At 40.8% G+C, this 24,541-nt stretch overlaps 1 protein-coding gene across 1 annotated transcript in view; it reads right to left on the bottom strand.

The window, feature by feature from the left end:
- Positions 1–24,541, bottom strand: part of LOC149228578 (uncharacterized) — a 465,738-nt gene that overhangs the window by 193,423 nt on the left and 247,774 nt on the right. The window contains exons 10-11 of the mRNA XM_089378272.1: positions 16,961–17,137; positions 16,719–16,806 (exon numbers count right to left, since the gene is read on the bottom strand). Coding sequence (XP_089234398.1) covers positions 16,719–16,806; positions 16,961–17,137 — 265 coding nt within the window. The remainder of the gene's footprint in view (positions 1–16,718; positions 16,807–16,960; positions 17,138–24,541) is intronic.

Consider the following 24,541-nt stretch of genomic DNA (forward strand, 5'->3'; position numbering starts at 1 on the left):
AAGAACACAAGAATTTAATAAGGAGTTCACCCTATCCTCCAGGGCTACGTCTCCGGTCCAGCTTTCAATGATGGCCTTCTTTTATTCTGTCTAAAAGCAGAGAATTACAATGAAGGAGCTCAATGTGAGTCTCCTGAAACGGAATTCACTTGGAAGGGTGGTTCTTGGATGCCCCAAGCCACTAGAGTACACAGACTCTTTTCCTTACCAGCTCTGTGACCTTTTGGTCTATAATGGAGAGAGCCCAATGTGGTGCTCAGTCCGGACAGATCCTCTCTGGGATGGCTTGAATCTCTCAAGTTCTCTGGTGCTCGATGCTGCCTTTGGTCAGCTCGGCCCTCTGTCTTCCGTTCTGCTTTTGCTTCACTGTTTCTCTTTTCTCTGTTCTTCCTTTTTGTGTTCCATCCTCCTCTCGGGGTTCTGGTGTCTTTCTGCTTTACCTGTGCATGGCTTTAAGGACATCCGTTCTCATGGTTGTTCGATTCCTCTTAGACTTCCCATCGGATCGCCTACTATAGCTTTACTTGGAGTTCCCTATTCGGCATCATCATCAGGTTCACAGGGAGTGGCCACATGTCCTCTTACAGCTGCGCCAACTCACTTCATCGGTTCGGTTCTTCCGTTATGTCGTGGAATGAGTCTTCTGCCACCTTGGCAGTCAAATCGGACGTCAAATCTTTACAAATTGCGGCTTAATCCCCCATCGATTCTGCTTTCCCATCGGGCACGATCTCAGCCGTTAGATCTGGGGCCTCTAGATCTGACGCCATACGCACGTTTCACGCGGTTGACTTGCTCGATCGTTAGCGCGCGATCAACGGTGGTTTTCTCTCTCCTCCGCTTGCCACGCGTCAACCGCTGAGTGGAATCGCTCCGTTTTTGCCAATTCTGCTTATCGCTTGAGGGTGCCCCCAATCAATACCGCCGGTTTTTCGGAGCGCGGGTCCCACCTTGTCCTTTAGCCTTTTCCCCACGGTTCTCCCGGCTCTTCATGCGACCGAGTGCTTGGGGCTTTCCCATTTCGAGGGGTTTTGCCCAGCGATGCGCGATTAGCGCTAATCGCGCATCAAAAACTGCCTCTATTTCCCGATCTGGGCTTCCCAGGGGCTAGTTTTGCGTCCTGTGCAATCTCCATGGGCCTTGGTCAACGCGCTTTGACCGAGATCCTCATCACTCCACGCTGGCTGCTAACTGCCACTGTTCAGAGGTGTTTTGATCGTTGTTCTGAATTCTTTGTGTCTGTCCCGACCTAATACAGTCATGGTCCATCTAATTATTCTTCATGGATCCAATTCAGATCATGGTCTTCCCATTGAAAAGCTTTTGGACCACCAAAAGTTGGTTTTCAAGCATCGACTAAGTGAGGGAATTGGTTTCTCACTTGTCCAATCTCAATCCACTTTGCACTACTCGGCTTTGAACCTTTGAGCCCAATCCTGAGGTATTGAACATCTCCCCTGCGCGTTGTCCTCACCTTCCTGTCCAGTACTGTGTCTTCTTGCAATTCATTAAGATATTCAGGTAGCAGGTTATCAATAGAAGGCAATTGACTCTGCTCTTCAGGGTCCTCAATCATTGAAGGTTCAAACAATCTCAAGCAATATGCATTTACGACTGAGTAGATGTGCCTGTAAGCTGGTAGATCAAGGCGAAACGCATTTTCACCAATCTTCTCAAGTATCCTAAAGGGTCCATACCTGATAGGCTTTAACTTTTTACCTTTACCTTGCATCCTGTCCTTGCTGATATACAACCAAACCTGGTCACCAACTTGAAAACTATGCTCCATTTGATGCTTGTCATGCCTAGCCTTGTATTTGGCTTGGCTCTTTTCCAGTTGTTCCTGTATTGCCTGGTGGATCTCTCGGATCTGTTCAATGAACCTAGTTACCCTGTCCACATCACTGTGTCCATCAACCATGGTATCTTTACCAAAGACAAAATCCAAAGGAGACCTTGGTGTGAAACCAAAACAGGTCTCAAAAGGAGAACTTTGTGTAGAAGAATGCTTTTCTTTGTTGTAAGCATGCTGCACATAACACAAATGTTCATCCCAAAGCTTAGGATGTTTTCTTCAATATCCTCTCAGTAACTGGATCACTGTCCTGTTAACTACTTCTGTCTGGCCATCAGTTTGTGGATGAAAAGTTGTGCTTTTCTTCAATTTGGTGTCCATCAGTTCCCACAGACTTGACCAAAACTTCCCCACAAATCGGGTGTCTCGATCAGATACAATAGAAGTGGGTAATCCAAAATGAACCAATACATGTTCAAAGAACAATTTTGTAGTTTGTTCAGTTGTAATCTATTTATTACAAGGTACCAAAATACACATTTTGTTGAACCTATCCACGACAACATATAGATAATCATGACCTTTCCTAGATTTAGGCAGTCCTCCTACAAAATCCATGGAAACACTTTCCCAAGGGTGAGAAGGAACTCGCAGTGGAGTGTACAAGCCTAGTTTTCTGTTGTTGGGCTTGCTTTTAGCACACATAGCACACCCTGTTACATATCTAGAAATTGTCTCATTCATTTTCAGCCAATAACAAAACCTTTGCAACTGTGCAACTGTTTTACTTACCCCAAAGTGACCTGATATCAGAGAAGTGTGTGCTTCCCTAATTATCTTTATCCTCTCAGTTTGTGGAATGCAGAGTTCCCCACAATGGTGTAAGAGTCGGTCCTTTACATGATAATCCAGTTCTTCTACTCTTTTGCCTTGACTCAAAGTTGCATATGCATCTTTAAAGTCTATATCTTGAGCATATTGTTCAATGTAGCTTTCATGCAATATAAAATTATGCTTAAGTATAGTAGATGCATTTATAATGGGTCTAGATAACATGTCTGCAACTTTGTTATGTATGCCCTTTTCATATCTGATGACTAAATGAAACTGTTGTAGAAAACCCATCCATCTGTAATGTCTTGATTGCTGCAACTTAGTTTGGGAGTGTAGATATTGAAGTGGTTGATGATCAGTATGTACTACTGTCTCTTTGCCCATTAAGTAATGTTTCCACTTTTTCACACTCTGAACTAATGCATACAATTTTTTATCATATGTAGGATAGTTAACTACTGCAGGATTAAAAGTCTCAAAATGATAGCATATGGGTTTACCGTGTTGTGTCAACACTGCTCCCATGGCATAGTCACTGGCATCAGTTTGGATCTCAAATGTTCTTTGCAGATCAGGCAGTGCTAGTACAGGGGCTATACTAATCTTTTCTTTCAAGGTGTCAAAGGCTTTTTGATGTTTGCCTCCCCACTGAAACAACTTGTTCAATCCGCTTAAAGCATGTAAGGGAGCTGCCATTGAGGAAAAGTTAGAAATGAACTTCCTCCAATATTGTGTTGCTCCTAAGAAGCTTCTTACTTCTGTAGCAGACTTGGGTTTAGGCCAGTTCACAATGACTGCCACTTTAGATGGATCTATCTTCAATTCACCACCCCCTACTATATGACCCAAGCAGTTTAGAGATGTCTTGCCAAATCCACATTTTGAGAGTTTAACATAAAGTTTTTCTCTTTTCAAAACATCTAGTGTCTGCTTAGCATGCTTTAAATATTCTTCCCACGTTTTACTAAAAATCATAATGTCATCCAGATACACAATAACAAAATCATCAAGAAAAGGTCTGAGTACATCATTCATTAATCTCATGAAAGTAGCAGGAGCATTGGTCAAGCCAAAAGGCATAACCAGCCACTCATACAATCCCTGCTTTGTTTTGAAAGCAGTCTCCCATGCATCTTGCTCTGCAACTCTGACCTAATAGTATCCACTGTGCAAGTCTAGCTTGGTGAAATAAACAGCTTCCTTCAATTGATCCAAAAGATCATCTATGCGAGGAAGGGGATAATGATTATTGATTGTTATCTTATTCAGTGCTCGGTAATCAATGCACATTCTCCACGAGCCATCTTTCTTCCTCACCAAAATGATTGGTGACCCACATGGTGATGTGCTAGGCCTGATGAACCCTTTCTCGAGCAACTCCTGCACCTGCTTCTTGATTTCAGCATTCTCTAAAGTTGACAACCTGTACATCCCAATGTTAAGAAATGGAACATCTTGCCGCAAAATAATATCATGTACCATTCCCTTTTTGGGTGGCAGACCTTTAGGTTCTTGAAATAAGACATCATACTCTAAAACAACGTTTTCTAAATCAGTTACAACCCTCAAATACATTGGTTTTATCAGGTTTCCTTTCCTTTACAACCGTCAGTAAGAATTGTTTGCATGAATTTATCATTCTTTTCATCTGCCCTGAGTTTATGAGAGTATAACTATTTTTTAGCTTATGAGCTCTTACAAAGTATTCAATTCCATATTTAACAAGTAGATACTTGTTCTTAGCTCTATAGAAAATAGCCTTTATATCATACAAGTACGGACTTCCTAAAACAATTCCACATATATCCAAAGGAATTATGTCTAACTCCACCTCATCTACAAATGCTGACCCAAAAGAAAACTTGAGTTTGCACTGTCTAGTCACTTGTAGTTGTGCTTTATCATTCAACCATCCTAATGGGTATGGTTTCTTATGAGGTGTAGTTGCTAATCCCAATCAATGTTTTAAAACTCCGACTCCGACTCCGACTCGGTATCGACTCAGCGGGCTCGATTTCAATGACACGATCGTTGTAAAAAATACATTAAATATTTATTTTTTATAAAAACACGTAATTTTAAAGATTTCCATTCATGTTTCCAAACACAAAGCATTAGAATATAGATAGAAGACCACATATGATCAAAGTAGGCTCATGAATATATCCATTATATCAAAATGGCACCCAGTGCACTGTCCAATACATACACGATGATGATATAGAGATCAAAACAAAAACACATAACCAAGGAGGCTATAAATGGCCTCTACAACAAAAGTCTGTGACCAGTACTACTGGCTACTGCTAGAGTTGCCAACATCATCTGGCTCAATGTTACTTGGGAGCAGGAGCAAAAGTGGTGAGCGAGAGCGAAAATGGGAGCGGGAGCGACATTTTCAGAAGCTCCCAATTTGGGAGCAAATCCCAGAGGAGTTCGACAACCAATGTCACTAACATCAAGGTACATAGAGGGATTGGTGATCTTGATTAAATACGAGTTCCATACCCTAATACATGACAAAATTCAATGGAAACATTGCAATCCCCCAATCCTGAAATCCTGAAAAACTGATAATTCTGCTGGATTTTGAATGAAATCTAAAATTCTATTTTCTCCATATGAAATCCAATGAGGCCGGAACCACTCTCAAACATCCTCAATCATTTCATGGTAATGTTAAAAATTTAAGTAAAAGGATGAAAATGAAGATTAAGGAGAATGTCAATTTTACTTTAAGAATTTAACATTACCATGAAATTTGAATAGCATATCAATACTAGGATAGGGGAATGGACCCCAAAGAACAAAAAACCAATTAATAAAACCATTTGGAGTCCCCCACACTCAGAAAAAACATAAAAAAATAAAAAAATTGTGTTTTTGGGGTTTACTGGCCGCATGAAGTGACCCGGTCGAGTTGATACGGACTCGGCCGACCGAACCGGTTCGACGGCCGAGTCTCAAATTTTTTTACTGTCTCAGACCAACTCGGTCGAGTCGGTTCTGAGCTGGCCGGCTTTTAAAACACTGATCCCAATTTCTTTACAATTTTCTTCAGAAATTAGATTTACTTGTGAGCCACTATCAAACAAAGTATCAATCTTTTGATATTTGGAAACAACTCGAATATGGAAAGGCTCATGTCTTTTTCTCTCATTTTCTTCATCAATAACAGATTGAGCAGAATTACTAGTAGATGCTTTAGAATTCTTACCTTTTATACATGTGGCTGCAATAGTTGTTTCATCTCCTGAGTCTGACCCCAAATCTTTCTGAATAGCTGCAGCAGCCTTCTTCTTCTTGCCCTCAAACTTCTTAGGTCTCAGCTCTGGATGCAGAATCCAACAATGCTCATCATCATGCCCATCCTTTTTACAGTGAGTGCATGAAGCTTTGCTTTTCTATGCAGTGTTAGCCTTCCTTGCTTTCCACTTCTGCTTTCTTTTCTCCTTGCTCTTGCTTGCAGTGGGTTGGGATGGTCCCCCAACTTATGGATTTCCATTCTTTCCTCTAGCTTCTAGATGAGTAGCTTGTACAGATACCTCATCTATACTAGTGGGATTAAACATGAGGATGGTATGCCTCATGTAGCTGTGTAGACCACCAATGTACTTCAAAAGAGTCTCTAGTGAGTCTAATGAGATTCCTAGAATCAATGCTCTCTTTCTAAATTCTTGAGTGTACCCTTGCACACTTTGCCCTTTCAACTGCCGAAGAGTTTGCCAACTCATCATGGCTTGTTGCATGTAGGCCAATGGATAGAACTGCTTCTTGATTGCAGAAACAAATTCACTCCAGACAGAGATAGTCTTACCATGTATTTTCATGTTAGCTTGAGCTCTGCCTTCCCACCAAACCAAGGCAGTGCCTCCTAGGCGTAGGCTTGCTAGCTGAATCATGCTCTTGTCTGAGTCTACGTTCTGTACCCTACAATAAACATCAATTTGTCTAATCCAATTGTCCAGCTTTTCAGCATTTAACTCCCCATCATATATGGGCAAATCAAATTTAACATCTAGCTTGATCAAAGATGCCTTCTTGTTGTGCACAGGGCTATTAGGAGGTGTGAGAAAGCTTTCCTCCTTCCTTTTCCTTTGGAGTGGTCTTGGAAGTAAGACTCATCTTCTTCTTTATCTTGTTTAGAAACTGATGAATCTTCAGCCTTATGTTTTCTAAAGTCCCTATACATTTCTTCTACCATAGACTTTATGCCTAGGAAGCTTTCTATGAATTGAGGGTCTAGCCCCACAGAACCTTCTTCTGACATTGTCTTTCGAGGATAAACTCTTCCAATTTCAGGATTAGTTTTCACCAACTCTCCTTCTCCTAATTTGAGCTTTGATCTCGTGAGCATTCAACAGCTAACAAACACAAGCATGTCTAACCCTATAGTCTAAAGCTCTGATACCACTTGATCTGATAATCACCCTATGAGTGACCTCAGTTAAAGATTTATTACATGAAGGTATTACAGACTCATGTGCTGGTGTGTGTTTGTGTTATTTAGGCAACGGATCGATCAAATTGCGAATACACAGACACTTGAAAGAGAAAACAACAGAGAAATATAGTAAGCAATTATAAAAACACAAGAATTTAATAAGGAGTTCACCCTATCCTCCAAGGCTATGTGTCCCGTCTAGCTTTCAATGGTGGCCTTCTTTTATTGTGTCTTAAAGCAGAGAATTACAATGAAGGAGCTCAATGTGAGTCTCCTGAAACGGAATTCGCTTGGCTTGGTCGTTCTTGGATGCCCCAAGCCACTAGAGTACACAGACTCTTTTCCTTACCAGCTCTGTGACCTTTTGGTCTATAATGGAGAGAGCCCAATGTGGTGCTCAGTCCAGACAGATCCTCTCTGGGATGGCTTGAATCTCTCAAGCTCTCTAGTGCGCGATGCTGCCTTTGGTCAGCTCGGCCCTCTGTCTTCCGTTCTGCTTTTGCTTCACTGTCTCTCTTTTCTCTGTTCTTCCTTTCTGTGTTCCGTCCTCCTCTCGGGGTTCTGGTGTCTTTCTGCTTTACCTGTGCATGGCTTTAAGGCCATTCGTTCTCATGGCTATTCAATTCCTCTTCCACTTCCCGTAGGATAACCTGCTACAGCTTCGCTTGGAGATCCTATTCGACATCATCATCATGCTCAAAGGGAGTGGCCACATGTCATCCTGTAGCTGCGCCAACTCACTTTGTCGGTTCGATTCTTCGTTACGTCATGGAATGAGACTTCTGCCACCTTGGCAGTCAAATCAGACGTCAAATCCTTACAAACTGCAACTTAATCCCCCGTCGATTCCACTTTCCCATCGGGCGCGATCTCAGGTGTTAGATCTGGGGCCTCCAGATCCGACGCCATACGCACATTTCACACGGTTGACTTGCTCGACTATTAGCGCGCGATCAGCGACGATTTTTTCTCTCCTCCACTTGCCACGCGTCGACCACTGAGTGGAATCGCTCCGTTTTTTCCAAATCAGCTTACCGCTTGAGGGTGCCCCCGATCAATACTGCCAGTTTTTCGGAGCGTGTGTCCCAACTTGTCCTTTAGCCTTTTCCACACGGTTCTCCCAGCTCTTCATGCGACCGAGTGCTTGGGGCTTTCCCATTTCGAGGGGTTTTGCCTAGCAATGCGCGATTAGCGCTAATCGCGCATCAAAAAACGCCTCTGTTTCCTGATCTGGGCTTCCCAGGGGCTAGTTTTGCCTCATGTGCAGTCTCCATGGGCCTCGGTCAACACCAGTGTTGCACAAAGCGCCCCCCCCCCCCCCCCACGGTTCCAAGCCCCGAAGCGCGTCCCGTACGGAAGCGCCTAGGAAGCTTGGTCGGAAGTGGCGCTTCCGAATTCGGAAGCGTCGCTTCGGCTTTTTTAGTCGCTTCCTGGAAATTTGGAAGCGTTGTATGGAAGCTCCGCTTCCGAAGCACCGAAGCGCGCTTCATACGGTGCTTCGGGCGTTGGAAGCGTGGCGCTTTGGAGGAGGAAGCATACGCTTCCAGAAAAGCTTCCGGAAAAGCGTTTAGAAAATCTTTTTTTTTCAATTTTTTTTTTTAATTTTAGTTCAGTTTGCTTGTTGGGGGTGGGTCCACCTTGGGTTAGGGTGACGAATGAAGGCAAAAAAAAATATAAATATAGCAGATGCTCCCTCATGGTAATGTTAAATTCTTAAAGTAAAAGTGACATTCTCCTTTATTTTTCATTTTCATCCTTTTACTTAAATTTTTAACATTACCATGAAATGACTCAGGATGTTTGAGAGTGGTTCCAACCTCATTGGACTTCATATGGAGAAAATAGAATTTCATATCCTATTCAAAATTCAGTAGACTTGACAGTTTTCAGGAATTCAGGATCAATGGGATTGTGGCATTTCATTAGATTATATCAAGTATGAAGGTATGCGATTAGCATTTAATCAAGAGCACCAAGCCCTATATGTACCCTAGTGTTGGTGGTGTTAATTGTTGAACTCGTTTGTCACGTGGCACGCCCTTAGCAAAAAATTACCTTTCAATCAAGTCAAAATCATCGATCAAACATGTTAAGCTTTTTCTACCATATTTTAAGTCTTGAATTAGGTAGTTTGATCAAAATTGGGCAATGTTGACTAATATCCCTAGACAATCGAGGTAGAGGCAAAGGCTAGACAAGAGGATAAGAATCTAGATTCTAGATCATTAATGTACAATGGATGTTATATCTATCTTGATTTCTGCAAAAATATGCATGTTTTCATGTCTTCTACAATTAATTTGGTATTTGGGATGTTTGTTTTGAGTATAAATGCAAAAAAATATAAATATATATATATATATATAGCAGACGCTTCCGCGAACGCTTCGCTTCCTAGATTTTTGGAAAATGACGCTTCGGCGTCCCCGCTTCCAAAAAACGCTTCCGCTTCGTGCAACATTGGTCAACGCGCTTTGACCGAGGTCCTCGTCGCTCCACATTGGCTGCTAACTGCCACTGTTCAGAGGTGTTTTGATTGTTGTTCTGAATTCTTTGATGTCTGTCCCGACCTGATACAGTCATGGTCCTTCTAATTATTCTTCATGGATCCAATTCGGATCACCCTTGCTCAAAAAATTATGAGATTTCAGCTCCTTGCTCCTTGGCCTAAACCCAGAAAAATACACGAAGGAATTGGCCAAATGTTGACCTCGAAATTTTGGCCCAAATTCCTCTTAGCTCCTCTAGTTGCTCGATGAGTTCGGACCCCTGTTTGACCCCTTAGATATGCCCAGAAAATTCTATAAAATTAGGAGTGTGATCTTTGCCCAAAACCCAGAGAAACCCAGAAAGAGTTTCCCTTGGTTCCAACCTTCAAAAATTGACCTTTCACAGCTTGGCCCTCCTCCAATTTCGAATTTTGTCGCTATGACTGATCCTGTCAATCTCTGCTCTCCCAAATGCAGCAATCCTCCTCAAATGGCCCTCCAAGTGATCTCCTACTTCTCCCGACTTGCTCCAGTTCTACAATTCCTTCTTCCAACTCCCACGTGAGCCTAGTGATGGCTCTTTGCACAAGCCCAGGTAGCTTGTAAATCGAACTACTGGGATGCTGGCCGTGCTAGCTCCAAACTCGCAAGAAAAGTTGGCCCTTTGCTACTCTCCCAATCCTCTAACTCTCCCAGCAAATGCTTGATCACTAATAGCTCCAAACTCCCCCAACGTATTCTCCAGCTAGCCAGAAATGCGCACTCCATGTTGTGGTTGAATGGTAGTGTTGTAACACACTCCCGAAACTCCTAAAATACTTATGGAACTTCCTCTCTAAGGCAGGCACGGATGGTTCCCCGAAGTAGAGGTTGAATCTTCCGCTTGAGAGATTCGTGGCTAAACAATCAGTTGACTCAGCTAAACAGCAGAGGGAACAGTTAAGTAATTTTGATTGCAAGGTGTAAGAATCAGTCCAAAATGAGAGTTGCTCCATCCTTATAACTCCTTGGGCCTCGCTAGCCTCATGTGGGCCCCTCCATCCACCTATTTGACTTTCCCTCCAAGTTACTCGAATGGGCCAATTCAAACTCCCATGTGGGTGGCCCCCACATTCCACTAGCAACCAAATAAAGTCGAATTGCTTCCTAAGTCCCTAAATAAAAAATGATAGGTTCTCTTCCTCAGCCAAAATCATGCAAATTTGTGTAGCAACACCCTGTTACAAATGTGTTTGGAAAGGGACATGGTAGTCCTCCCCTGCCAAATGTTGCTTGCCCTCAAGCAACCTCAAAGTTGGGTGCTTCAAAATGTGGTCACCCTCCCAGGTGGCACCCTCATCCGACAAGCTCCTCCAATGCAAAAAAAAATGTCGCTTGTCCTCAAGCAATGCCTGAGCGAGCAACCTCTCTAATTGTTGCTGCCCAATTTCACTGCAAAATGTGTCAGGGTCCTAGATGTGCCACTGGATTGTGCCTGGCCTTTGCACTGTCCTGATATGGAAGAATCCTTCAATACCAGGATCCCAGGCAATCCTGTCCAACACGAAGCTCCCCTCGCTCCACTCACCATCCTACCCGGTGAAAGTACCAGAAGTCCCTTGCTCCATTAATGATTCACTAAAGCCCAATGGAAGATCTGTATGATCTCCCCCTACAATAGTCAATGCATCCCTAAAGGTTATTGAGCTGTGAAGAGATGTGATGCCCCCGTTCCCCGCTAGTCCCAGAGTGGTGCCACCATGCTGACATTGCGCTACTCTAACTATGTCATACTCCCCATCGTGCGCAGTCAATATCCTCCTCTCCTCGAACTTGATGGTGGAATACTGAAAGAGGAAAGACACGTAGGATTCGTTATATATTATTTTATTCAATATATATATATATATATATATATATATATATATATATATATATATATATATATATATATATTTAAAATATATATATATATATAGATTAAAATAGATATTTCTTACACAAATTCTCATTAATTATACAAATTCATTGATTTCAAACATAGATCTTCATCTAGATGTTAGTTTTACTGTTCACAAAGTAAGTTAGTATCATTATAGCATAGTACATACAAAATTCAAATACATGTCACTGTCACATAAATCATAAATCATAAATCAATGAATCATAAATTCGAAATTCATAAATGATAAATCATAATACCTATTCAATTCATCAATGATCCAATAGGAGAAAGACAAGATAGTAAGATAAAGACACTGACAGCTGTAGCTTTCTCATTAAGTCATCAAATCAAAATGTGTTACATAGGCAGTGCAATGCCAATGGCAAATAGAAATAGAAAATATAAAACAACTACAGATATACAAGCCTCAAGGCAGTAGGTAGCCCATGACTCATGAGTCATCAATCCTCATAGTCATCATCAGAATCAGCACCAATGTCCTCATCATCATGCTCACCACTGCTCTCCTTTGCATCCTCCTCCTCCCCTGTATCCATAGTTGCCTCTGCATCTGCTGGTGTGGAGGATGAGCCCTCTATAATATCACCATCATCAAATCTAACAAACTCTAGCACTAGATCATTGAGATCCATGTTGACCAATGCCAACTCAACACTATTTTCTAGACACATATCATCAGGAAAGACATCCCACATCTTTGTCTTTCCCTTCAACCACTCCTCCCTCTGCCTGTAAATAAGACGAAGGTCGGTGTACACATACACCATTGTCTCTGCCTTGGACTGCTCAAGCCCTGCTCTTCTTCACACTATGCAAATTCCCATATGTGCTCCAATTCATCTCGCAACAAGAGGATGAAGTCACCTGAGAGAGGAGCCTCATGGCTAACTGCTAAAGAGGAGGGCTTGTTCCCCCATGATTTGCCCACCAAGAATAGGGCTTCTTAGCCCCCCTGTCTCTAATCACATCATATCTTGCAAATCGACTAGTGCCAGTGGAAAACTCTGCAAACGCATCCTCCACCTCATCAAGCAATGTTCTATCCTAAAAAACCCGCCTGAATGCATCTTTCCTCCCCTGTGAGATTTCACCATCCATGTGAGGAGGGAATCTGCGGGAAGGTCCACTATTCAGCCACTCATGGCTGTAGTATTTTGGGTTCAATGAGTGAGCCAAACAATGTAAAGGTGTGGAATTCTTGTCCCATCTTCTGACAAGGATATCCTGTATAGTACCACAGAAGGCCTCTAGTGATGTCTCGTACTCAGGGCACTCACTCTGTAGAATAATGCTCCTCACAGACTCAATCATGGAATCCCATCCCTCATAAACCTCTTCTAGGTCGGGTTTGTCTGTATCTGCAAATTGAAGCAAAGAAATGATAGGGTCCATGATTTGAATAATAGATCTACCCTCTCCCACCAAGCATCATCTAGCACTGTGTCCTTCACTCTTTTAGAGGCTACTTGATCTGTCTTTCTCCAAAAGGACCAAAACTCAAAAATAACCATGGCCCCAAGAGTGGTCTTGACCTCCCTCAACCTCTTCAACATGATGAATGAAGAGGCAAATCGTGCATCAGCAATCTTCAACAATGATAGATTGTTGTACTCCTTGTAAATAGTGAGGGCATTTGTATGATTTTGCACAAAGTTACGGATATGTCGTGCGTCCTCAATAATGTTACCAATCCAAAGCACATCAGAAGCAATGGATTTCAGTGCTAAGTTCAATGAATGGACAACACAAGGTGTCCAAAACACTTGTGGATATTTAGCTTCCATAATCATGCCAGCAGCCTTGCAAACAGGTGCATTATCTGTAATGATTTGCACACAAGAATCAACACCTACATCTTTAATAACTTTAATAAATAACTCACCCATAAATTGTGCATCCTTGTATTCTCCAAGTGTATCCACTGTTTTCAAAAAAATTGGACAATTCAAGGAAGACACCATGAAGTTGATGAGTGGGTGTCATGCTGGATCTGTCCATCTATCAGAAACAATGATAACCCCATATGTTGGCCATGATGCTTTAATAGTCTCAAGCATTTTTTGCACCTCCCTTTTTGCTTTCGTCAACAATGTGGTTCTAAGCTTCTCTAAACCAGGAGGCACATACCATGATGGAAACCCGTGAGTTAGAGCTCGGCACATCTCAATAAATAGAGGTGAGCGTGCAACATTAAAGGATATGAAGTTTTGCTAGAAAAAGAAGGCAATGGTGAGATCAAGCTCTTCCTGTTTCTCTTTTTGAAAAATCTTTTCCAATGGACCAAGTGAAATTGCCTTTCTTTTTGTTGCTTGTGCCCCAATGGAACTCTCAAATGGAAATCTGGTGGTGCCTTTCCTCAAAAATGGAAGGGGGTCATCATTCTTGGTTTTTCTTTATTTTGCAGCCACATTTGCCATACTAACAGTGAACTCCTTTTCCATTTATTTCCTCTTTTATAAAGAAACCGCTTTACAAGCTCCAACTCCATAACCTGGTAAAGCCAACAAATGGTTTTTCACATGGTAATATGTGCTTGTGAAAGAACTATTGCAAAAGTTGCATCTCCAATGCACATTGCCTCCTCCCTTCCCCTTGGTGCTTGGCCCGTCCTCTCTTGTGCCATATTTCCACAAGGGATATTTCTCAATGTTGTCTTTAGGAGGAAGTTTTCCCTCAACATTACTTGCAGCAGACTCTGATGATATTGGGGGAGGAGGGGCATCTCCAATGGGGACATTCTTCCCCGTCCTTTGCCCCCTACCTGCTGCCCTTGGTTGAGCCATGAATACTGTAAAAAAAATAAACAAAACATGCACAAATTTGTAAAAGAAATGCATATACAAACTTTTGTAATAGAAATACAAAGAAATAGAGATGAAATGCACTTACCTGGTGCTTGAATCTCCTTGTCGAACGCTCCAAACCCTTAGCTCCTTGCCCACACCTCACTGTTTGCAAAAATGAATGAGAGAAATGGTAAAAAATTAAAAGAACAATGTTGTTTTAAAGCTGTGGGTTTCACTTTTACGGGATTCGAATCCCAAAAACGGGACACGATGTGTCCTAACGAAACACGATCGAGATTCGGTCATGCCCCGTTAGGACATGTCATGTCCCGTTTTTGGGATTCGAATCCCAGCGAATCATCTCTGATTCGTAGGATTCGAACACTTCACCATTTTTGGATGAATCCGGTTTCAGAGTTGTGGACTATTTAGGCCTCTTAAGACATTTTGGCCTTGCTCTTGTACCTTGCTACTGTTGTGGAGATGTGATCTTTGTGGATATTATGCTATTGGAAACTTGTCCTTGTCTTGGAGATGTCAATTTGGGATAATGAAGGATTGTTCATTGATATCTTGTGAGTATTTTATTACTGAATATGTTTTTATGGTTATTGTATGCAATGTATATTTCCGGGATGTTTATATTTATTATCTAAATGCATAGGGCCCAAATTCAACTAGGATTGAAGCATTGGCTTGTTTCGAGGTTGCTCTTGTTGGTTGGACCTTACAACATCGAAATCTTGCATTTTGCATGGTTCAAAAATTATTGTCACCTTATAAAAGCTAAGTGGAGAAAAATGAGACATGGTTCCTAAGCTAATGAAAAGTCATTTTTAGATTATAAAGTGAGAAAACCCACTAAAGTGACTTTATTAAAATAAAAAGTAAAAGGGTGACAAAAGAGTCAAGTGAGTTATAAAAAAAGGGAAATAAGGAGTCTCTTCTCATTCTTGCATTTGATCACTTGAGAAATTGATTTTTGGGAAGCCTCATTCTAGTTGTTGGTTTCGTTGTTGAAACTATACACCCTGGCTAGTGCTGGAGCGGGATGAATCGAGTTCTAACATTGGGCTTCATTGTTGATAAGGAGAAAGCATTTGCAGAGATTGAGCAACTATTGAGGTGTTATCAGTTGATTTTATAAATTATCTCGTGGCATCTCTCATTCTCTGCTATTCTGGTCACAAGATCAAGTTGTTCCTCTGGCAGCAAAGAACCCTTCTCTATAGGCCAAGTATAGGTAGTTCGCGCTACAATTTTGAGAAGGAACCCCTTAGCATTCCCTGGAGATATCAGAGGCTAAATCGTGTGTTTAGTGTAAGTTCTGGGAAGCAAACAGAGGGATAAATGAGATGCATTCACTGTGTCTACTCAGCAAATCGAGTCATCCTGTAGCAGCATTAATACACATCAAAATCGAGCATATTTCTTGTCTATCGGTGGGTGAATTTCTGGCTTATGGGAACGTGGGATTTGGTGGACAGTTTCAGCAATCTACCAGTGGGGAAATCCTCTGTCTGCATGTGGACACCTACAGCCAAGCGTTTGTTAAAAGTCTGCTATCAACTTCATCATTGATTTGAATTCTATTTGTTGTAGCAAGTGTACTCATAGCCAGGGCTTGGAGCACAGGGCTTGTACAAGCTTGTATTAAGTTGTTGTATGTACTTGTCCTTCATCTTATTCTTATATACATATATATGTTATGTGTTCCTGCTGTCCAAACTTTGTGTACTTGCAGATTTGATTTCCAGCTTATGTTATATTCTTGATTGAGTAGTTTCTACCGCTGGTTACGCATGCTAATTTGACATAACATTGAGCAGATTTTGATTAGTGAATTGACAAACATATAGAAGTTAAAGGGTTGGATTTACTGGACTAATAAATCTGTTGCCATAAATTATTTTTAGATCTGTTCTTCTCATGTTCAGCAGCTCTACAGAGTATAGTCTCTGAAAACATATTTGTTCATATCTATATCTGGTGTAATTAAAAGTCACCTGCATACATTAAAAATATATATTGAGAACACCTTCGACATCTCTGTATACATAAAAATATATATTTTTATAACTGCATTTACATCTATACGTACTATTGTAAATATATATTTTGGTTAAAAGTATTTCTATTTTACAACTCTAGATGTAGTAACAGAGATTTTCACGTACCCTAGGTAATACCCTGTGTTCTGACAAAAGAAAATTCAGATATGTGCTAAGCATGATAATTTTTTATGCACTTGCAACTTTACTCGGTTCCAAATGATAAATGTAGAGGCGCAATAGATAACCAATTTCACTGTTTAGATAACATCAAAATACCTTTATTTTATTGTACGAAAGCAATACTTTTACATGCAACAGTGGAAAAGCTAATTCATAATAACAATGAAACTAATGAAATATTTTATACTCACCATTATTGGTTTGAATCTCCTGTAAAGAGCTTATCGCAGTCTTGAGTAGGCCTTCTGTATGTGAAACAAGTGCATTTTGCAAGGCCACCTGTCATGTACAAGAGGTTTGACCACAACATTTATGATTGATGTCCTTCATGATAAGACTTAAATCTCCTAAGAAAAAAAAGTATCACAATTAGCATTCTGAAGATGTTAGCTCAAGATACAAAAAAGTAATTCTGATTATCTAATGTTCTTACCTCAGCAGTTTCAAGGAATAAATATAGCCGCCTTAAAATGCTTTCAACACAAGGTATAGTTACTTCATTGAAGGAAATGCAAGCTTTGACAAAATCTGTTACTTGCATTTGTTGGGACCCTTTTGCCATCTTTGAGGTTCTAGCAGCTAAATAATTACTTGAATGTACCAATGTTTCCTGCCAACGAACGTGATATATCATGGTTAAATGGAAATATTGACACAAAAACTACATCAAGGACCAAAAACAATGACAGAGAGAAACTAAAGCTATATTCAAAATTTAGGAACTTTGAGGCTACTAAGAAGAGGAAAAACGTTCAAAATGATATGAAGATTGCAAGTTTTAAAGAATATAATGGGAAACAACACAAGAGTTCAGGATTAGTCATTCTGCATCATAAAGCCATGGGTATTTCGATATCTCTTTCTTCATTCATGTGTGTAAAATGAGGAAAATTGTATTATTCACACATGCCTGTTAGCTTTGCTATATATAGCCAGAAAGTGGCTTACTGCAAAAGCATTACTAAAGTAAATATGCTAAAACATTTCAATCCTCTTACACAAGTATATTATAAAAATACAAATTGACAGCTTATAATTTCAAAAAGGAAAATTGTCAAATAAGCTTCGCCAATAAATTTGCTTCACAACAAGATAATGCATCTTTTAGCTCTTGGGGTTATCCCAACAGCATTTTCACCCTGTTAGGAGAGTGCTATGTCTTTTAGCCCCTTGGTGATGCTTCACAGAAATATTGATGGCTCATTATGGGTATATGCTTGACCTTAGTTAGAGTGATGGCATGGCACTCCTACCTAAGAGGCTGATACTCTAGCTGACAGTTGGTTAACCCATTAGGTGCATGTAACTACTCAAACACTCACAAAAGAAAAAGACCTACCCTCAATAGGAGAGCCTAGAAGCAACTACTAGAAAAAGAACCCCTATCACATCAATGGCCTTGCCTCTTACTTCAGATTACAGAGATGGAGTTCCCTGGCCTAGGGGGGTGTCCCTAAAACAATCAAGCCTAAGTGCTTTAGTGTGGGAATGTTGTTACCTTTAGCTGATTACGCATGATTTACACAGACAATTGATTTACCCGTTAAGCATGTGAACTGATGTGATGAGCACAAAGTTAACTCGTTTGATCAATTCACCATATGCCACAATTTAAAGTTGTTTCCAGCAGTCAATTATGAAAGCAAGTAACAACATGTGTAAAATTTCTCACAAGAAATGCTGGACTGTATGAAGTATGCCATACTCTAAGGTATAACCCAATCACAAGATTATGTTATAGTGTCTGATTCCAGCTTATAAATAATCCAGACCAATGCTGTAAATGACAAAACCTCAAGAGAATAATTGTAGCCAAAGTGATTATACAATGTGATTTAGAAGTTCCAGAATTTAAAATGATACCATCCATTCGAGCTGTATTGAAGTGTTATACCCAGATTATAATTCAAACCATTTGTGGACGTGTGTAGTCAAAACATGCAATACTGAGAAAGTTAAAACATCCATGAGTCTTACAAAGATAAACGGAAGAAAGGATTAAACCTAAATACAAAAGATAAGGAAGAAATTAAATGCAACGGAAATGGAGGATCCACCAGCTCCCATGTCACATTCTTCATAAGAGCATCATACTCCCTCTGCATAGCTTCCTTCCACTCATCATGAAAAGCAGCTTCTTCAAAAGAAATTGGTTCAAAGTTATTAGATAAATCCAATCCACAATTATATGAAACATCCTTATCATTGGCATTACTTAATCTTAAGCATCTAAATCACCTCCATCATATTGTCTTGTTGAATTTCTGGTTCCTATCCTTCCAACCTCACATGGCAAACACTTTCAAGTATCTTTATGAGCCACTTCGGACATTTCTGTAATGGTCTACGTCACTACACTAATGGCACGACATTGTTGAAAATCTATGCAAGTGCAGTAGAATACAATTTTCTGTGAGATAATTACTTTCTAATGATTTTTCAGAGTTTTTTATGCCACTGCTATCATTGAATAATTACAGTCAGAAAATCTCAACAATAAATGCAGCGGAAACAGTAAAGATCATAGAAAGACAGCCATGCACAATACAGACAAAAACTTTACCCTAGGAAACCCAACCTTGGGAGAAAACCCAGCAACTTTTCTTATGGGAAATTATTCTTCAGCAAGGTTTACAAATCAGCGATTTGTCTAGATATCTGTACCGATAATCCAATTCAAATACCTGTCAAACCTGGTCCAATTTAGCAGCTGGTCAATGCTGGTCAAAACCAGTCAAAAGTCAAATTCTGCCCTTCAGTAAGCAGCCTGCGGTCAACTGTGGTCCACGGCCTGCAGTTTGTTGTCAAACTTGTGGTCAAATGTGATCCACTGTGGTCAACTGTGGTCAACTGTGGTCCACGGCCTGCAGTTTGTTGTCAAACTTGTGGTCAAATTTGATCCACATGTTGCGGTCAAATCCAATCAAACTTCTGCAGTCAAGCTCAGTCAAAGGTCTGGTCAACTTGGCCTGTTCTTCTCACACGTGGTTGTCCAATGAAGAAAAGATAGACCTCAGAAAAACTGATTTCTCCTTGCTCAGACTTGCTCTTCATTGATCTCCAAATGAGGCATCTTAACATCTTATTTATACACGTCCAGGCGGTGTGACAACCCAAGGAACACTTCCCTTCATTGGCTGGCCAACTTGTCTTTTACTGGCCCGAATTGACTTAATAAAATAAAAATTTACATAATTCATCTACACTGACTTGAAGACTCTCTAGACATGCAGGAATACCTCTCGATGCTACACAAAAATCAACACTCCCTCTTGGGGAGGGAGGTATTCCATTTCGCTGAAAACAGTTTTCTCCATAGGTGAAATTTCTCCTCCACTAGAAAAGTCCATAAGCTTGCTATGTTGATGTAGTGTCCCCTCACATGCACGTCTATAGATATAGATCACTCCATCCCAAAGTAGGCCATTTACCCCTAGCCAACTTAGCACAGCTCCATGGATAAATGTATCAATCTCCCCTGGTCAAATCAACATGACCCAGCCAAATCGACGTGGCTTTTAGGAGAAGGTCTGCCCCTGGCCAAATCAACATGGCCCAGCCAAATGAGCATGACTTCTTAGGTGAATGCATCATTCTTCCCTAGTCAAATATGCATGACCCCATGACCCTATGGATTCCAAATCAGCTTGGCTCCAATGCAAGAATGTTTGCAGTATGCTGCAGTTGCCCTGGGCCATTCACCCCTAACCAAATCAACATGGCTCCATGGGCAAATGCATCATTCCCCCACTAGTCAAATCAGCATGACCCTGTGGGAGAATGTCTGCCCAATCCTGCAAAAAACATCACACTCCCTCTCAACAAGGGAGGCATTCTGCATCATGCCAAGTTTGTCTCTGAAGTATACAAACTTCACTCTAGACAGAGGCTTGGTGAGAATGTTTGCAACAATGTTCCACCAAGAGTCCGGGATGGGGAGACGCACAAGGGGGATGTGTGGGAGTACCCTTAAATTTTATTGGCATTTAGGGGGGACAGGGGGACGTGTGGGTATATAATTCTTTTTCCTTTTTAATATATATATATATAACCGGATTCGTTATATAGTGGCCATGTGTCCGAATTCGGCGTGTTGGACACGATTCATCCAAAAAACGTGTCCAAAAAACATGACACGTCGAATCCTATCAGGACACATCGAAAACCAAGCGTGTCTCGAAATTCTCCAACGTGTCCCGATTTTTGACTGCATGCCCTGTTTTCCAGGATTCGTTTGGCGGAAAAGTGACTCCTGCGGGTTATAAAAGACCGCATTTGCTCATTACAGTCACACTGTTTATCATTTGGCAAGCATTGTTTGAGTTGATGGCAAGTGGGGAAGGGTTTGGAGCAAGGAGCTAAGGGAGTAGAGTGTTCGGCAAGGAGATTCAAGCACCAGGTAAGTGCATTTCAACTCCATTTTTTTGCATTTCTTATTCTATTACAGCAGTTTGTATATGATTTTTTGTTTACAAATTTGTGCATGTTTTGTTCATTTCTTTTACAGTATTCATGGCTCAATCAAAGGTAGCAATTAGGCGGCAAAGGAAGGGCAAGAATGTCATGCGTGGAGATGCCCCTCCTCCCCCAATATCATCAGAGTCTGTTGCAAGTAATGTTGAGGGAAGAGGAGGACATAAAGACAATGATAAATATCCATTGTGGAAATATGTCACAAGAGAGGATGGGACAAACACCAAGGGAAAGGGAGGAGGCAATGTGCAATGGAAATGCAACTTTTGTCACATTTCTTTCAAAAGCACATATTATCGTGTGAAAGCACATTTGTTGGCTTTACCGGGTTATGGGATTGGAGTTTGTAAAGCTATTTCTTTACAAAAGAGAAAAGAATTGGAAAAGGAGTCCACTGTTGGTATGGAACATGTGGCTTCAAAATCAAGAAAACCCAAGAATGAAGACCCCCTTCCATTTTTGAGGAAAGCCAACACCAAATTTCCATTTGAGAGTTCTACTTCTACTGGAGACAAGCAGCAAAAAGAAGAGCACTTGGTCCAATGGACAAGATTTTCCAAAAAGAGAGATGAGAAGAGCTTGATCTCACCATTGCCTTCTTCTTCTATCAAAACTTCATATCATTTAATGTTGCACGTGTTAGGATATTCCGACACATAGGATATAGTTAAGTTCAACTTGGTCTAGTTTAGAGTTAGGTATAGAGTTAGGTAAAGTGTGTTTCTTTACCGTTGTACATATTGTAACTTACAATCCGACGGTCACGATATGTAGTGATCCGACGGTTCACTCTCACCTCGGTATTACCGACACTTGATCCGTGGCTTGACACCCGATTGGTCCATGAGTTCTATTTAAAGCGCATGGAGGGTCATTGTTCGGGTAATCCGTGCATGAGAGAAGCTTATGTAAATTTTCATTCTTTGATTAATAAATTGCCTGTAGTACCCACGTTGGGACGGGCCGTGGACTGTTTCCCTCCTTGCACTCTGAGGGTTTTAACCACGTCAAAAATACTGGTGTATTGATTTGAGATCTGGTTGTGAGCGGTGTCCTTTTGGTATTCTTTCTGAGGAACTTACCCTGTAAATTCCTACATGGTATCAGAGCTATTTGAGGGCCGCGTCCGTTGGTGATCCAAATCTGAAGCCGGTAGAACTGCATGCGGCTGTCGTTTCCTAGATCTGTTGCTTCTGACTGCTTTCGGGCCGAGAGGACTGCTCTGTTGCGTTCGGAGCATCTGTTCCAGTGAGGAACCCCTTTCGTTTCACGCGAAAAGGTTTCTGATAGCCCTAGCTGCGTCATTTTTCAGATCGGGAGGTATACAGTGTTTTTTTTTGCAGTGTACTGTTATTTTCTCTCTGCTTATTTCGGTCTTAGTTTATTTAGCCTTTTTTTTTTTTTTTAACCGGATCTATACCTTTCATTTCTGCGTATGCTCTTTGCCCTGCGACTCTGTGCGATCTGGGCAAATCAGAAACAGAAAGGAAGGATTTTTCTCATGCGTATGCTCTTTTCCCTGCACCTTAGTGTGATCTCGGAAAATCAGAAACATTGAGAAAAATATTTAGTTTTTCGGCTAAAGCTAACTTTGAGATTTTTTTTTTAAATTTCTAGTTTTTTGGCTAAAGCTAACTTCGAGCCGTAAGGTTCGTTTTTCTTTGCATATTCGTGTTGGGTTTTGTGTTTTGTGTTTTGTAGGGAAAAAGAGCTTTCTCAAGGCAAGCACGCAAACCAAGGCCCCCCCCCCCTCTCTCTCTCTCTCTCAAAATTTTTGTATAGATCAATTGGTTCAAAGCTATTTTAAGAGAGTAGAGGTCTTGGGTTCAAGTCTCCATTTTGTGGGGGCGGATTTTTTCATTCCCGCACATTCGCGCACTTTGCCGGCAACGTCAACAATTTTTTTTCAAAAAGCCATAACTTCTTCATCCGGAAGCCTTTTTCAGAGCCGTTTTTTTTAAAACCGCCTATTTTTTCGAGATCTATCCATTGGAACACTTACTTTCAGCATCTTCAGCTTCAGTTTTTTTTAAAAATGGAAAGTCCATGCCAAGTCATTCTTGACAGCACTAACTACTTCCAATGGGTAGCCTACATGGGAGATTTACTTAGAAGTAAAGGTCTCTACAGAATAGCCACAGACCAAGAGAAGAAACCAAAAGATGAAGACAAGGCGGCAAAATGGGAAAATAGACAAGATCAAGCACGTGGTTTGATAGGGATGTCTGTTTCTCCTGATCTTAGATTCCACATTGCAGAACTTGAGACTCCTCATGAAGCATTAGAAAAACTTGCTAAAGTTTTTGGATTAAAAATGAAATTAGAGCCCATCAACTTGAAAATGAGCTGCTTACTTTGGATCCTAATAATTTTTCTTGCATTGAAGATTTCTTGTCCAAATTCAAGACCCTTAGATATCTCTTGGAAGGTGTTAAAGTTAAGAAAGAAGATGGTAACCTTATTTATTCCATCCTTACTAAGTTGGGACCAGCCTACTCTGTATTTGTTTCCACTTTCCATTCTACAAGGGAAGCTTTCATTTGTCAAGGACAAGACTACAAGGCCCCTTCCTTTGACTCCTTTTGTGATTCCTTAATAAGAGAACAAGAAAAACTCTTACACCTTGGTCTTCTTAATCTTGGAAACTCTTCCACGAAAGCGTTAGCCGCCCAGCAGCAACCAAATTCAAAGAATCCTAAGAAGTCATATCCTCAAAAGAATGGTCCTAAACCATCTCAGCCTCAAAATGAAAGATCATTTCAGCAAAATGATAAGACCAATAAAAACAAATGGAAGAAGACTGATAGACATTGTAACTTTTGTAATCGAGATGGCCACTTAGAATCTAAATGCTTTAAGAAGATGGAAGCCTTGGAAGCCGCAATGAAGAAACATAACATCCATGTGGAGCCTACTTCAACTTCAACTTCCGAAATGGCACTTTCTGCATGTCATTGTCAATCATCTCAGTCTGGTTATGCATTAAATGTATCTTCTTCTTCTTCTCATTCTCATGAGTGGCTCATTGATTCTGGAGCCTCTTGTCACATGGCCAAAAACCAAGCCATGTTTTCTTCTTTAAATGATTGTAACACCAAAAATATATATATTGGTGATGATAGATCTCTTAATGTTGTAGGGACTGGAACTGTTCATCTAGACAATGGTCAGTTTAATGATGTATTATGTGTTCCAACCTTATCCTGCAACCTTCTATCTGTCTATCAGATAACTCATTCAGGTGAAGGTAAAATTGTTGAATTTTCACCTCATGATGTTGTAATCAAGGATCTAAAAGATCCTAAACAGATTCTAGCTACTGGTCTTGCTGATGATTCCAAAAGGTTGTATAAGTTTCACAACTTTGGGTCATCAAATCTTCCCTCAGTATTTGTTGCTCATAATGATGAAGTGAGCAAACTTTGGCATGAGCGATTTGGTCACTTAAACTATCGCTCCCTTCAGCATCTATGTAAAGAAAATATGGTGACAGGTCTTCCTATGGTATCTTGCAGAGATGGTGTTTGTTCCGGATGTGTAC

Source organism: Pinus tabuliformis, chromosome J (genome assembly GCF_031772625.1).
Source record: "Pinus tabuliformis cultivar Carrire ecotype Pingquan chromosome J, CPIR1, whole genome shotgun sequence".
NCBI lineage: Eukaryota > Viridiplantae > Streptophyta > Pinopsida > Pinales > Pinaceae > Pinus > Pinus tabuliformis.